This window comes from Labeo rohita, chromosome 23 (genome assembly GCF_022985175.1).
Source record: "Labeo rohita strain BAU-BD-2019 chromosome 23, IGBB_LRoh.1.0, whole genome shotgun sequence".
Taxonomy (NCBI): Eukaryota; Metazoa; Chordata; class Actinopteri; order Cypriniformes; family Cyprinidae; genus Labeo; species Labeo rohita.
In genome coordinates, this window is record NC_066891.1 from 20,598,809 (window position 1) to 20,614,806 (window position 15,998).

At 33.0% G+C, this 15,998-nt stretch overlaps 1 protein-coding gene across 1 annotated transcript; it reads right to left on the reverse strand.

Moving 5' to 3' along the window:
• Positions 1-5,652: 5,652 nt before the first annotated feature.
• On the reverse strand, positions 5,653-15,973 carry commd7 (COMM domain containing 7). Its single transcript, XM_051095837.1, has 9 exons — positions 15,809-15,973; positions 14,042-14,095; positions 13,364-13,466; positions 8,726-8,782; positions 8,597-8,634; positions 8,405-8,495; positions 7,787-7,836; positions 7,292-7,340; positions 5,653-7,188 (listed from the first exon to the last, which is right to left on the reverse strand). Exons 1-9 carry the CDS (start codon positions 15,890-15,892, stop codon positions 7,112-7,114), a joined length of 603 nt encoding a protein of 200 aa, XP_050951794.1. The 5' UTR covers positions 15,893-15,973; the 3' UTR covers positions 5,653-7,111.
• Between the last annotated feature and the right edge of the window lie 25 nt (positions 15,974-15,998).

Below are 15,998 nucleotides of genomic sequence, written 5' to 3' on the forward strand. Positions count from 1 at the left end.
CTGTTCTGACTTTATTTCTCACTATTATGTTAATATCCCGCAATTCTGATTTTATAACATTGCAATTGCGAGTTTATATCTTGCAGATCTAAATTCATTTCTCAGAATTGCGAGTTTATATGTCACATTTCTGACTTTATAACTCACAATTTCAAGTTTATATCACGCAATTTTGAGAGAAAAAAAAGTCACAATAACCTTCTTAAAAAAAATTATGTAGTGGTGGAAACGGTTTTCCATAGATATCTGCCACTATTTGCACTAAGTAGTATAAATAGCATGTAACTACTTATATTGCAAAGAAAACACTCATTTTTTACACAATGTAAATAGAATCTATTGCTATTTTGATTTTTGCACTTACTGCAAAATGCAGCTGCCTTGCTGTTAATATTCACAATGTCCTCTGCCCATTTTCCTCTGCTTCAGACATTACTAAAAAATGCTAGTCCAGACTAAAGGCAGAAAAAAAGGAATAAAAAAATGGGTGAAAAAAAAGCCCACATGCTTCAGTGACCTCCCCACTATTGGATATCTGTTATTTGGTCCAAAAAGTGCAAAAAGACATTAGCAGTTAAAGTTTCAGAATTCTCACGAGATTCATTTCAATGATAAACTATTCCTGGGAATAAATGGAAACTTTTTAGAGAAATGATACATTTAAAGTCAGTGTGAAATGAAATTTATTTTCTAAATGCATATAATAGATCTTATTGTGAACAATTCATTTAAGCATATGTTAAATTAAAAACAAAAAACTGTATTGATCAGATTCAAATGTAATTTTGCCTTACAATGATTTCATACATAAAACATATAATAAATACTTCAAAAGATTTGTATCAGTGACATTCACCCATTGTTTCAGGGGCAGACCAGCAAAACTTCAAGCCCTTAGTGAACCTGTAATGATTTACACATTAACTGCCCACAAATACTTCCACAGAAAACTGTCCGCATATTTTTTTTTCCTGTGTACTTATACATACACAGTGGACAATGCTATTTTTTTAATCTCGTAACTTGCCAGAAGTGCATAGCAGATGTTTGGAGAGTTGCTTTAGGGTGTCTAGTAAATTCTTGTGGGAATTTAACTTCCTCTTTTTGCTGTCTAGAGTAACAGCAACTTTCCCCTAGACCTTTCTCCACTTTCAGTTACACACACGCGCACACACACACACACAAAGACCAGGTGCTTAGTGCATGGCAGGTGTGAACAAGCATGACTGGCCTGGAGAGGTAGAAATGTAAAAATCAAAGAACTATAGGAATGGGATTTATTCTAACAGAGTCTGTTTAACATCATACATGTATTATCGCTGTCTTCACTCATATTTATTGCTGATGGATTCATGGCAACAGTTCAGTGCCCGAAGCTGTTTTACTTCCTAAGTCAGCGACAAACAATAGCTAATATTTCACAATATTTTTAAATATGTTTGTACAGGGAAACACTGTAGTACACAGTGTACGATTATTGGAGCAAATTATTTCATATCCTACTGAAAGGATGTTTAACTATAAACAGTTCAAATTAAATTGATCAATGTATTTTCAATAGTTTATAAAATATCAGTTGATGTTTTATGAGGTCTGTGTTTGATTATTATGAACATTTATTGTTTACCCTATTGCGCAAAAAGAGCAAGAATTTTGCAATAACTTACAGCAGACACTTGGCAGATTTCAATTGATGAAGGATTTTGCTCTTATGTTGCGATGAACGTGGGCTACTATTTTTCATACGTGTCAACGCTCCCTTGCAGAGAGTGGTAATTTGATTTTAACTGACACAACTTGAGAACTAATTTAAATTTGAAATGTTTCACTGTCTGGATACCACGAGAAGTTACGTAACCTTGATACCTGTCAGCTTTTAAAAAGCAGAGTTGAAGTCATTTATTTTCTTTGTTAAGTGACGTCTACTTTCTCCTCCAGCTCTCCCATCTTCAGAAGTGCTCGTTGAAACAAGCTGTTTTGCGGTGAATGAGGCAAAGACATCCATAGAGGTTTAAATGATTTTCTTCATTTACTTTTATATTTCTTTGCTTTTTTATATGCTATCTCTAATTGAATGCATTAGTCTCATTTGACTAATGTGAGCATTAATATGGACTGCATAAGAAAGATCTCTGTAAACATTTTAAAAGCACACACAATAGATTATTCACTATCTTTCTTGATAAAAACTTAACTTAACAGCTGGGCTAAAGGTGACTGTATTCTTCTTTGAACATACTGTGCTCTTACCGATTGGGATAGTGGGTTTGAATAAATGTTTAGTGTTTTAAAAATGTTTAACATGGATTGTTTTTACCATTTATAATGTTTTCTCTGCCTCAGACACTCAGGCCTTTGTAAAATAGTGAATTTCTTCTGTTTTGACCATTGAGATAAAATTTACTTGTCAGTTTTGCAGCATCCCTCTGCTACCCCAACTTCTCACTCCTGGCTGGTTCCTATCCCAGCCTGGGATATGAGAGGAGTATTCTGGGTACCGGCCAAATTCCAAACTCTGAGCATCTCTGACAGCATGCCAAATATGCATACATTACCATATCTTATTACATTTTATAAACTTGTGAAAGAGTACTTAGAATTAGGGATGTAACTATTACCTCTGGCTCTTCGCTCCCTCAGATATCCTGCAGGGGCTAGCGCTCTCCCTGGCAGTGGCAGCTCGCGGTGCCACTTCCGGTGGCATCCCCAGATGCCACAGATTTCCACTGGCAGCTGCCGGAGTTCCTGGCAGCTGCCACTAGTCGCTACTGGCAGTGGCAGCTCGCCGTGCCACTTCCGGGGCAGGTGCCACGGTTTTTCTCGCTGTTTTTGCTGTTTATTCGGTAAAAACGAAACGTTGTCAGTGGCGTGCCACATGCGGTGGTATTTTTTTAATGATGATGCAAAGTTCCCACAGTTCCCCATTACTATATGTTTTATGTATTTTTTATGAGTCACGATCGATATATACATATATATATCCCCCCATCCCCCCCTACAAATCGCATAATAATTTAAGCATGCTATTTGTATAGAAATTGTAAAAAATAAATAAATAAATAAATAAAAAAATTCCCAACTCTGAAAAACATTTTCCCACATAAAAATTCTATACTTAATTAAACAGCCCAGTTCGCATTTAACTCTTTATTTATTTGCATGAATGTAAAATAATCAGTCAAAATTTACATAACCTCAAAGCAACAAGGATCATAATTTAAGATTAGGGCTTACTGAATTTATGATGTTTGTGTGTTGTACAGCTTCTGCCTACATTCTTTGCCTGCCATCAGTGAAGGCAAGGGAGGCAGAGGATTTTTAAAGAAGTAAAAATGGATTAGAAAACGATAGATATTACAAAAATAAATAAAAATATAAAAATAAACGCAAGTATTACAAAATATGACATTAAAAAGTGTAAAATTCAATGGTATGTAGAAAGTAATTCAACAGCGACACCAGCTGGTAAAGTTAAAAATAACAGTAGACAAATAAAATATTTTTGTATAGTTACTGTCTTTTCATATTATTTTGAAATAAATGTAAAATAAAATACATACAAACACTGATGAGATTTATTGGATTTGATAAAACGGAATATTATACAGTGTAAAAATACAAAATATAACTTTGGAAATGTGACAACAGTTAGGATATATAAATATAACCTCCAATGAACGTGATTTTGCGATTTAGCAGTGGTGCACGGGGCTCTGAATTCCCAGCGACGCCCCTAATCTGGTCGCATCTGCTTACTGTATAATATGCATCATCAAAACTTTTATTTATTTAAAATAAATGGGGACAACTGAGGGACTCATATGCAACTATTACAGAAGGTTCAAATGCTCACTGATGCTTCAGAAGGAAACACGATGCATTAAGAGCTGGGGAAATTTAACTTATTTCTCTTCTGAGAAACATGTATGTATCTTCTTTAGCTTCTGAAGGGCAGTACTAATGAGAAAACTTTGATATTTAGGCAAAATAAGAAAAATGTACACATCTTCATTCTGTTCAAAAGTTTACACCCCTTGTGCTTAATGTATTGTTTTTTCCTTCTGAAGCATCAGTGAGCTTTCGAACCTTCTGTAATAGATGCATGTGAATCTCTCATTATGTGAAAAAATGGATCTCAAAATCATACAGTCATTGTTGGAAAGGGTTCAAATACACAAAAATCTAAAAAATATATATATATATTTTTTAAATAGTGGGCAGTTTACCTGTTCAGGACAAACAAGGTACTCATGAACAACTACCACAAAAAAATAAACAAAATAAAAAAAAGCTGTGGATCTTGAGGTAACAACGCTGTATTAAGAATCAAGTGTATGTAAACTTTTGAACAGGGTCATTTTTTATAAATTCAACTATTATTTTCTCTTGTGGACTATATGTAAATGTCTTTTATGTGAAATATCTTATTCCAGTCAGATCATGCATTTTGTATGATCCCTCTTATTTTGGTAAAATAATTACATTTTTGCAGATTCTGCTAGGTGTGTGTAAACTTTTGACTTCAACTGTATGTGACAGCAACAGCTGGAACATGTATTTGTTTAGGGCAGAGTCCTACAATTCATCCCAGATTTTTATATTGATATTATCTTATGTAAATAAAGGTTGTTTTTAGAGAATGAAAAGAAGAGGAGGTGAATATTCACGGTGAAAGCTGAGCCTTACAATGCTCCTGGCTTATGGGTTTTAAAAAGGCGGTGTCTGAAAATTTACCAAGGGTTAACTGGCTTGAGGCAACCAAATGTTCATAGTGATGTTGCTTTTTGTCGGCTCTTCCTGTCACTGTGATGCAGAATTCACCATGCATTGAATTGTTCACCTACTAGTAGGGAATGTAAACTTGAATTAGATGGGTTAGTTTAACCCTACACATAAAGTAAGTTCTTTAAGTTCTTTATTGCCATCTATGGTTCCATTGAGAATCTTTAACATCCACTGAAACTTTTAATTTCACAAAAGGTTCTTTACAGTGAAAAATTTCTTCTTCATAAATAGCATCAGTGTTAAAAACCCCTTTTGGAACTTTATTTTTTAAGAGTGCACTGTCTTGTTGGATTAGGAACCACAGGTTTAAACACTTGGTGCTTGCACTTGGCCGAGGAGCCGCTGGTATGAAGCCACCACGAATTATCCCTTTGAAGCTGCGTTGAAACTGTACTTTGGACCTGGTATATTTTCCTCAGAAACCTAATTTCTTTACGACTGAAGTAAGTCAGCCGTGAACATCTTGGATGACATAGGGGTGAGTAAATTATCTGGAAATTTTAAATCTGGAGTAAGCTAATCTTTTAACTGTTTAAGCTGCAGCCGAATGAGCCATCTTCCAACGCTCAGTGCAAATTGTGGAGAACCTGGTGCTAATGACTCAAGACCAGCACGTTCCAACATGCAGGCAGAAGAGTGTCAGTCAATAATTGAGAAAATTGGAGTATGAAAATGAGACAATGAACCAGATTTCTCAGAATGAAAGGAACGGAAGCATTACAGCTCAAAGAGAGGAAAACAAGGACATGTGTAAGGACAAATCAATTGATGATTTATCTACACAGCCTATGGGTGTGTTCTTTGATATTGCCAGTCTTGATATTAAGTAGCTCCAGGACCCAAATACCTTCTAATAGGGAACTCATATTCAACACAGAGTTCATTTATTACATCAGTCTGTGTAAAGCATGACAGCCTTTGATGAAGGTGAACACTTTTCAAATATTTACTGACAGAAAAACGAATATGTTTCTGTAGACCTACTAGCAGCAGTAGTCAAAATTTCCTAATTTTATTACTATTAATTAAAAAGTTATTACAAATTTAGGAAAAAAACCTGGTTGATAATTACATTCAAAAATGTCTTAAGTGGTGGCTTATTATTTTAAATATATTACATTTATTAGTGAACAAAGAAGAGGAAATGCATTAAAGGAGTCCACTTTCAGAAATTTACAGATAATGTACTCACCCCCTTGTCATCCAAGATGTTCATGTCTTTCTTTCTTCAGTTGTAATGAAATTATGTTTTTTTTAAGGAAAACATTTCAGCATTTTTCTCCATATAATGGACTTCTATGGTGCCCCAAAATGAACTTCAAAAATGCAGTTTAAATGCGGCTTCAAACAATTACAAATGCAGTTGTAAACAATCCCAGCCGAGGAAGAAGGGTTTTATCTAGTGATCGGTTATTTTCATTTAAAAACTACAATTCAAATACTTCTTATTCTCAATTGCTCGTTTTGCCTTTCTCTCCCTGAACTCTGTGTATTCTGGCTCAAGACAGGGTTTGTCGAAAAACTCCAATCGTATTTTCTCCCTCAACTTCAAAAATAATTTCAAAATCATCCTACATCGCTGCAGAAGTACCGACCCAGTCTTTGCAAAGTGAACATGCAAAGAAGATCAAACACCCTTAACAAAAAAGGTAAAACAACAATATAGGACAATTTTGAAGTTGAGGGAGAACATGAGATGGGAGTTTTTCGACATACACTAACCTGTCATGAACCGGAAAAAAACAGAGTTCAGGCAGAGTAAGACAAGATGAGCGTTTGACATTAAAAAGTACAGAAATTGTATTATTTTTATGAAAATAACCAATAGTTTCGCTAGGTAAGACCCTTCTTCCTCGGCTGGGATCGTTTACAACCGCATTTGGGAGCGTTTGAAGCCGCATTTAAACTGTATTTTGGAAGTTCCACCATAGAAGTCCACTATATGGAGCAAAATGCTAAAATGTTTTTCTCAAAAAAATATTTCTTTACGACTGAAGAAAGAAAGACATTAACATCTTGGATGACAACAGGGTGAGTACATTATCTGTAAATCTTTGTTCTGGAAGTAAACTTCTCCTTTAAAGGTTTAATAAACAGATCATCAATAAAGAGTGTCAAAGTGGAATGTAATCTTTGTCCCAAAAAAAAAACCCCAAAAAAACCACACACACATGTACAAGAACACAAACAATCACATAACTGAATAAAATTAGTGAATTATAATTATTACATTTCTTCTTGAAACTTTTTGTGAGTGTGGAAACTTCATTATAACTGTTTACTGATCAATAGGCAATAAGGCAAACTTCGATTACAAGGATCTCAGTTAACTGAAACAATCCATACTGGCTTTGGCGCGCTCCATCTCATGAAGAAAGTTATAGAACTGTGGTAAAGTCAGCTCTGTATGGAGAGATACAAACAAAATTACATCAAATGTATAATGAAAACGCTGAATCATATACAGCATGTTACAACTTAGACAATGGAATTGAAGTTAACTTACCCATGTACACATTTTCTGTCTTGTTTCCTTTTCTGATCACCAGTTTTAGCTGTGAGAAGAAAGGGAAAATTTAAAACTGTAAGACCTATGCTCATATTGAGACCCAAATTACGATATTTTTGATGAAATCTGAGAGCTTTCTGACCCTGCATAAACAGCAATGCAACTACACATTTAACGCCCAAAAAAGTAGTAAGGACATCGTTAAAATAGTCCAAAATAGTCTTACGGGTTTGGAACGACATGAAGGCAAGTAATTAATGACAGAACTTTCATTTTTGGATGAACTATCCCTTTAAGACATGGGTTAAATATTTGAAAGTTTGAGATATACAATTTTACTACCCAAAAATATGCAGACTTGAACTGACTTATTTTCTACAAAAGTTGTGTAGCGCACAAAGTTTTAGAATCATGTAAAAGGTAAATGTACGCTTAAAATCATGTATCTTAATGAATACTTGCTTTGATTTTTAAATAATTAAAGAGGTTTACCTGTAGAAAAATGTTTCCAGTTTTTTGCAGCTCACTTGTACCAACAGTAACTGTAAAGAAATATGCATTTAAATTACATATTATTTAATACAATTATTTATATTCTAATTTGCACTGTAGATAATATATAATTATATATATGTAGGTGAATATATATACTGTAGAAATATGTGACCCTGGACCACAAAACCAGTCATAAGGGTCAATTTTTCCAAATTGAGATATATACATCATCTGAAAGCTGAATAAATAAGCTTTCCAATGATGGTACAGTATGGTTTGCTGTGATAGAACAATTTTTGGCTGACATACAACTATTTAAAAATCTGGAATCTGAGGGTGCAAAAAATAAAAATATTGAGAAAATCGCCTTTAAAGTTCTTAACAATGTATATTATTAATCAAAAATTAAGTTTTGATATATTTACAGGAGGAATTTTACAAAATATCTTCATGGAACATGATATTTACTTAATATCCTAATGATTTCTGGCATAAAACAAAAATCGATCATTTTGACCCATACAATGTATTTTTGGCTATTGCTACAAATATACCCCAGCGACTTTTGTGGTCCAGGGTCACATATATATTTACTGATGTTTATCCATTGCTTACCACCAAATTTCCACTCCATGTCAACAAGCTGATTGACCATTAGTGTCTGTCCCACTGCCAGTCTGGACAAAACAGGGTAGTGGATTTTCCACTGAAATAAATGGAAGATGCAATCATGCTGAGTCTTAGTCATGCCCATCCGCAAACACATGGAAACAACTAAAACACCAAAATAACTATTTTAAGACAAACCTGGTCAGAGAAATGACTGGCCTTGTCCTCATTTAATCCTGTAATTAAGCAGTTGTTCACACTGTTAAATATTGACCTATGACAAATAATCAAATGTGTACAAATGATGGGTGTGAAGAAAGATGGTACCTAATGAGAGCAAGTCTGCCTTCACCTGTTCAGCTGTTAGGTTTCTTTTTAAAGCACCTGAGAAGAAAAGAAGACATTTACATGTTTCTATATGGATATTATAACTGTTCTTTTTTCCCCACTTCTGTTTTTGTTCATTTTGTTATAGAACCCCATGAACAAAACAGAATATAAAACAACACTAGCAGTCAAAGGTTTTTGAACAGTCAGATTTTTAATGTTTCTTAAAGAAGTCTCTTCTGTTTACCAAGTCTGCATTTGTTTGATCCAAAGTACAGCAAAACAGTACCATTTTTAAATATTTTTACTTTTTAAAGGAACAGTTTTCTAATTGAATACATTTTAAATAATGTAATTTATTCCTGTGATTTCAAAGCTGAATTTTTAGCATCATTACTCCACTCAGATGATCCTTCAGAAATCATTCTAATATTCTGAAAAACATTTATTATTTTATTATTATTATTTTTATTATTATTATTTTGAAAGTTTTCAGGTTTCTTTGATGAATAGACAGTTTAGAAGAACAGCATTTATCTGAAATAGAAATGTTCTGTGACAATATAAATGTCTTTATCATCACTTTTGATCAATTTAAACCATTTTTGCTAAATAAAAGTATTCATTTCTATTATCCCCCCTCCCCCAGCCCAACTTTATTTATTACTATTATTATTATTGATAATAATAATAGTAATAAATGTTTCTTGAACGGCAAATCAACATATTAGAATGATTTCTGAAGGACCGTGTGACAGTAAAGACTGGAGTAATGATGCTGAAATTTAGCTTTGATCACATGAATAAATTACATTTTAAAATATAATCAAATAGCAGTTATTTTGAATAGTAGAAATATTCACAATATTACTGCTTTTGCTATATTTTGGATCAAATAAATGCATGCTTGGTGAGCAGAAGAAACTTCTTTAAAAAAAACATTAAAACTCTTTTGACTGGTAGTGTACATATTGTTACAGAATATTTTTTTTCCATCCCAATAAAAAAAAAAACCCACTAATTAAGCAATTAAAATACATATAAAATAATAATATTAAATAAATAAATAAATAAATATAAAATGTTTATATACACAAGTTGAATTATAGTATAACATACCCTTTAAAATTAATAAAATAAAAAATGATTTTTATGTCTAATCTCAAATGACAGTCATCACAACTTTATATAGCTTTTAACAAAATAAGTATCTTTTTAAAAGCCTCTGCTTTACCTCTACTTACATGCGGTTTAACCCGTTTTCCCATACTAAAGCAAGTGGCTTGTAATAAACTAAAATCTATAAGATTCTGTATGTTTGCATTTACAGAAACTTTTATGATATATATGTAATAAACAGTTTAAGTTCCAAAGGGATTTTTTCTCCATTCATTTCAGAAACCACATTAAGAACATCGTTCCAGAACACCTGCAACTCTCTACATTGCCACATACAATGAAAAGTTTTCATCATTGCATTTTATACAATTGCCCGGGATGTTAGGATTAATCCTATTCAGTTTAAATGGGGTAATATATGTCCTAAACATCCATTTGTATTGTACTATTCTATATAGATTAAGTTTGAATTAAAAAGGCAGGCGTGCTCCCACTTCTCCACATTGATCTCCACCTGGAGATCTCTTTACCATGCTGAGAGGTATGCCTTGGAGCTCTCCTTTGATCCAGCCAGTAATGTCTTGTAAAACAAGGAAAGCATTCCTCCATTATTCATGTGATTTAGAGTAATTTGTTCTAAAGTAGAGAGGTGAGGTTATGAGTATGTTTTTATTTTGGAATATACGTAACTCCTAATTTGAAGATATTTATTGAAGTGCTTTTGCGGTAGAGTATATTTTGAGAAAAGGAGTGTACCTCCTTCATATAATTTTTTTAACATACAGATTCCCTTCAGCAGCCATTTTTTAAATCCCATATAATTTATTCCAGGGAAAGCTGATGTTGACCCATATTGGCGAAAAACGAGAAATGGATATAGTCTCCTCCAAAAAGGAATGGGCCTCATGCCAGACTAATAGAGTACTACTGAGAAAGGGGTTAAGGTGGATTTTTAAGTACTTTAACTTGTGCTGAGTAAATTCGTCTTTCTCAATATCGACCCGAGCTGGGTGGTCTGTTTTACAAAAGTTGCTTATTATTCCATATGAACCTAGTAAAGGCTTTAGTGAGGGTGGAAAGGAAAGCAGCAAGTAGTGGAAGGAAATAGACTGAAAAAGATATTTAGGGCCCTACATTGTAAAAAATGACTGTGAATTTAACAGTAAAAGACTGTAAAAATGCTATACTAAAAAACTGTTAAATGGTTAACGGTAAGTTCCCCTACAGTAAAAAACTGTATTAGACACTACATGTACTTTTACGGTAGTCTACTGTTTTTGGAAAAAGAATGCATAATTTACAGTGAATAACCGTAAATTTACATTCCCAGAATTTCCTGTGATAGATTTTAAATTTAATTTTCTGTTAAAATTACTGTTTCTTCTTAGTTTTTTTCTTATCAGTTTTGTACATTATGGTTGTATGTTACATTTAATGTTGTTAAATGACTGTTTAATGTGTGTTACCATGATGGTGTTTAGTGTTTGTGTGAATGACACTGTGCACGTTCCATATACGTTAATATTTAAAAGCTGCTGTGACTTTTTCATCACCACCTGCTTCTGGTGGTTATCAGTGTATTACAAAGGTACAAAACATTTCAGTACTTCAACAGGTTGGTATATTAACATTATATCAGTTCATGAAATTATAGTATTTAAATGTAAATTTAAGTTAAAACAAACAAACAAACAAAAAAGCTTAAAACACTGCTACTGTTTTTTACAGTAAAATTCTGGCAACCGTTTTTTTTGCGGAATTTACGTATGAAATCTGTTTTACTTTTCCCCTTATTTCAAATGAACTGTTTTAATGGTACATTAAATTTTATTCACCGAAAAGCATATCTAATTATTTGATATCATGAAACTTACAATATTAAAAAGCAGTTTATTAAAAGTTTAACAAAAATGACATTTTTACAGCCCTATGAAATATGACCCCCCCAACCCCCAAATTCAGTTTTATTTCTACCAAATTCTCCAAATTCTGTTTTGTGCTAAATATATTCTGATAAATCATTTTACTGGTAAAAATTCCTTTAAAGATCATGGTTTAATAATATTTTTGGCAGTAGTAATATCATTAAATTAAGTTATATTTCTGTCACAGTCAAGTTAAACTGAACGTTTATTTTGACGAGCTGCTGTGAAGACGGTCTCTGTTTGTATATATGATATAATAGTTTTACCTTCAAAGAAATGGTAAAATGCTCATGAAGTGACTCTCAGAGCAGTTTTAGAGATTACTTTGTGTTCATGTACACTGTAAAAAACAATTTGTTGAGTCAACTTAAAATAGTTTTTTAACCTGGCTGCCTTAAAATTTTAAGTTCAGTCAACTCAAAAGAAATTTATTCAACTTGAAATGGTAAATTATACTAAGTGACAACTTAGATATTTGAGTTGCCAAGTTTAGCAAACACAAATATGTAAGTTATTACTTAGTACAACTAAGTTGACTAAACTTATTTTAGTTGACTGAACTTAATTTTAAGACAGCAGGGTAACAAATTATTTTAAGCTGACTCAACAAATTGTGTTTTTTATTTTTTACAGTGTACTCATATTTTGTGGCGGCAGTGGTTTAAAAATTTGTGTAGTAAACGAAATCACGCGTCTGCGTCATTCATTCACACAGACACACTTTTGATTTAATGATGTACGTTGATATACAATTCTGTTACGTTCTGTGTTATACAGTAAATTCCATCTTTATGACTGGATTCTGCAATTCCATTTGCGTTTTCCGCATCGCGGAAATCATGGAGCCGTAGACATAGAAACTAAAGTAAGACTGAAATTTTGATTATGCTTATACGCCTTAATAAGGAAATAAGCATTGTGCTCCACTTGTCCAATGACTCCACTTTTTCACTAATGAATTAGAGGCGACTATATCATCTATATTAGGTGTTTTTTTTTATTTTCATCATAATCGTATAGCAGCATGTTTTGAAGTACAGTGAAATTAGATTTTAGATTTAAGTTATCTTTTGAAATGGTCTTTAAATCGAGGGTGCAATACACAGGCAGCTCACTAGGTTTTTAAATACGGCCTGTATGTTTTTTACATCTCTGTACACCACCACTTTTTTCCCCCATAATTGCGCCCCATCAGTATGATTAGTAATTTGGTTCTCTCCTCTTCATTCTAATGTCTAAAAGTACAGGCAGCAGGATATTCATTGCATGCAAATGTAGTAGCATACCAATGTTGATTGGTAGGGTCGGCCAGTCTACATGTGACATTAGGTCCAGATTCCCCAGGGCAATCTGCTACAAGGACTATTTGCATATGTTAGGATCCCCTAGGCGCATAATGCAGCAATTTGGTGTAAAATAAACTGAACAATCACTCAGTGAGATTAGGATCATAGCGTATTTAGATCAGTGCTGGGGTCAGGCCAAACGTCTACATGTGATGTTATCACGAGGGGAAAGGGACTGCATTATTCATCAGTGATATTTCAGATAAAGGTGCGCGGTTTGTTCAAGATGAGGGTCCTGAAGGTTTTACCGTGAGGTAGAAGAAGGACACTCTTCATCAGAGCCCTCAGTGGTCCCGCACTCATCCCATTCTCTCCAGCAAACTCCGTCAGCTGACGCAAGAACCGCTCTGACTGATGAGGAGAAAGCGCAATATGCAACATTTATTTGTGTGTAAATCCTGTTAGCTACATATTTTTAAAGTTATCACGAAAAACATTCACAAATGAAAAGCAACATTCACAAAAGAGAAAGCAATATTATGCATACTGGATTTGTATTTTAGCTGGAAGAAATGATTTGAAGTTAAAAAATGTCTAAAGGATGGATTTGTTTCTTACAAACACCCAGCTTTTCACGTCACAAGGCATTATTTGATGGATTGGAGTGCATTACTTGTGGATTCTTGTAATGTTTTTATCAGCTATTTTGGACTGCAGATGATCCATTGGTGGGCAAGTGATGTAATTCTATATTTCTCCAAATCTGTTCTGATGAAGAAACAAACTTATCTCAATCTTGGATGGTCTGGGGGTGAGTAAACTTTCAGTTTTGGGTGAAACTCTTTTTTTCATGCATTTGGCTTACACTTTTATTCAAAGTGACTTGCATTGCATTCAAGGTACATATTTTATCCTTTCATGCAATTCCTGGCAAAGATTTAACACACAGAAATGGCTTTCCATGTAATATTTGAGCATTCACTTACCTCTTTGGGTTCTAGAAGGAACTGGTATAAGATTTCTGTTAGACTCACAAACTGCTGCAATGGGAGCAAAAAGTAAAGTTGAGTAATTGGCTTTGAACGGATTTTGCATATGTGTACTATCTAGGTGAACAGCAGAAATTAGGATATATCAATACAGACCCCCTTTAAAGTAGCAGAGAGACATGCAGATAATTGCACACAACCAGTCAAAGCTACCCCATATATTTAGATATATTTGGATGCTTTTAAACAGTATTAAATGAGTTCCCAAGAATTCAAGGATCTTGTTGGCTGCACTTCCTGAGTTTTTCATCTGTTTAAAAATATTTAAATATTAGCTTTGCAAAAAAATAAAATAAAATAAATAAATAATAAATACATACATACAATAAAATTAAATAAAAATGTATTTTATATAAATTTAAATTTATAAATTTATATTATTTATTTTATTAGTTTATCATTCGTTTAAAGACATAAACATATTACATAATAAATACAATAAAATAAACTAATTATTAGCAAAAGATTATATATATCTATATCTATCTATCTATACATATATATCTATATCTATCTATCATCTATCTATCTATCTATACATATATATATATATATATATAAAAGATGAAAAAGGGGTGTAATACTGCTTTAAATGGTTGTTGTTTTTCAAAAAAAAAAAAAAAAAGTTATTTTTAATTTAACTGCATTTCTGTTTTTTTTTTTTTTTTTTTTTTCTGAGCAAAAAAATTAAAAAAAAAATTTCCCTAATTTACAGAAGACACCCACTAAAATGTCTTTCAGTGTAACAATCCTGTCAGGATTGTTTATGCAATTTATGACATATTAAAAGACAAATTACTTTCACCCCAAATACTAATTAGTTGTAATTATACATTTTTTTTTTTACAATTCTACAATAAAATTCAATATGCTTCCTTATTCTTCTATATTTTAATATGAACAAGTCAGAATAAGCATGTTGTTTGAATTTTTACATAAATGTTGTATTACACTGAATGACAATGCAACATTATTTCAACTAAATTTTGACATTTTACTCTCCAAAAACTTAAAACCTTAAAAGAAGACACTTTACTTGCATTTAATGTGCTTTCTATGGACATAAAATCACTGTACATTTCTTTTGATATGGACATCTTAACGTCTTTGACCCATATATATAAAATTTAAAAGTCACATGAAACAGACATTCTGTTAAGTATGTTCAAACATTACTGGCAGTATGGCAGTGCTCTCTCTCTCTCTCATACACACACAGAAGTATAAATACTTCATGTTACTTGATAAGGTTCATTATATTTATAAAAAAAGGTCAAGCTATTTCCTTAAACATTCAAGGCAAAACAATAGGAGTGCCTGTTATCAATCCTACTGAAAAAAGAAAGCTGAAATAAGACAGATTTGCATAGAGGACAAAACTGCATGATATAATTTTATGACCTGTCAAAATACAGTACATATGTTCTATACTGTGACCTCGTTTTACGCCTGAAATCTCTACATTACTCAAAAAGCCCAGGTTAGTCGTGCTAATGCTAAGTGTTATGGTAATCTCACGTGACTACACTTTATGCAGACTATGTGACACATCAGGCGACTTTTTTTTGAAGGCGAGATGATAGATTGACCAGTTTGTTTACATGCAATTAAATTATACACAAAAACTGTTGATCACAAATACACTAAACGCCTATATTAGCATCACAGTTCATACTTTCCGTTCGCAGCATACTAGATTCCTACCTGTTCACTGAACTTATTCAGATTCTGAAAGTCAGTGCTGACACTGTCGGGTAATGTATCATTCGTGAAATGTAACTGCAACATTGTTTCTGTGCAGCTCCGCTGTTGATACCCTAAACTGTCACATCAGCTTCCACACTTCCGCTATTCATTCATCCAACGATTTAACAATCACACTTTCGTCATCCCC

What these genes read in the sequence shown, in the direction of transcription:
- commd7 (XM_051095837.1), bottom strand. Translation starts at nt 15,892, where the DNA reads ATGTTGCAGTTACATTTCACGAATGATACATTACCCGACAGTGTCAGC. An exon ending in TGAATAAGTTCAGTGAACAG is followed by an intron (nt 14,096 to 15,808) that starts GTAGGAATCTAG and finishes CTCCCATTGCAG; the next exon opens with CAGTTTGTGAGTCTAACAGA. An exon ending in GGCAGACTTGCTCTCATTAG is followed by an intron (nt 8,635 to 8,725) that starts GTACCATCTTTC and finishes GCTTAATTACAG; the next exon opens with GATTAAATGAGGACAAGGCC.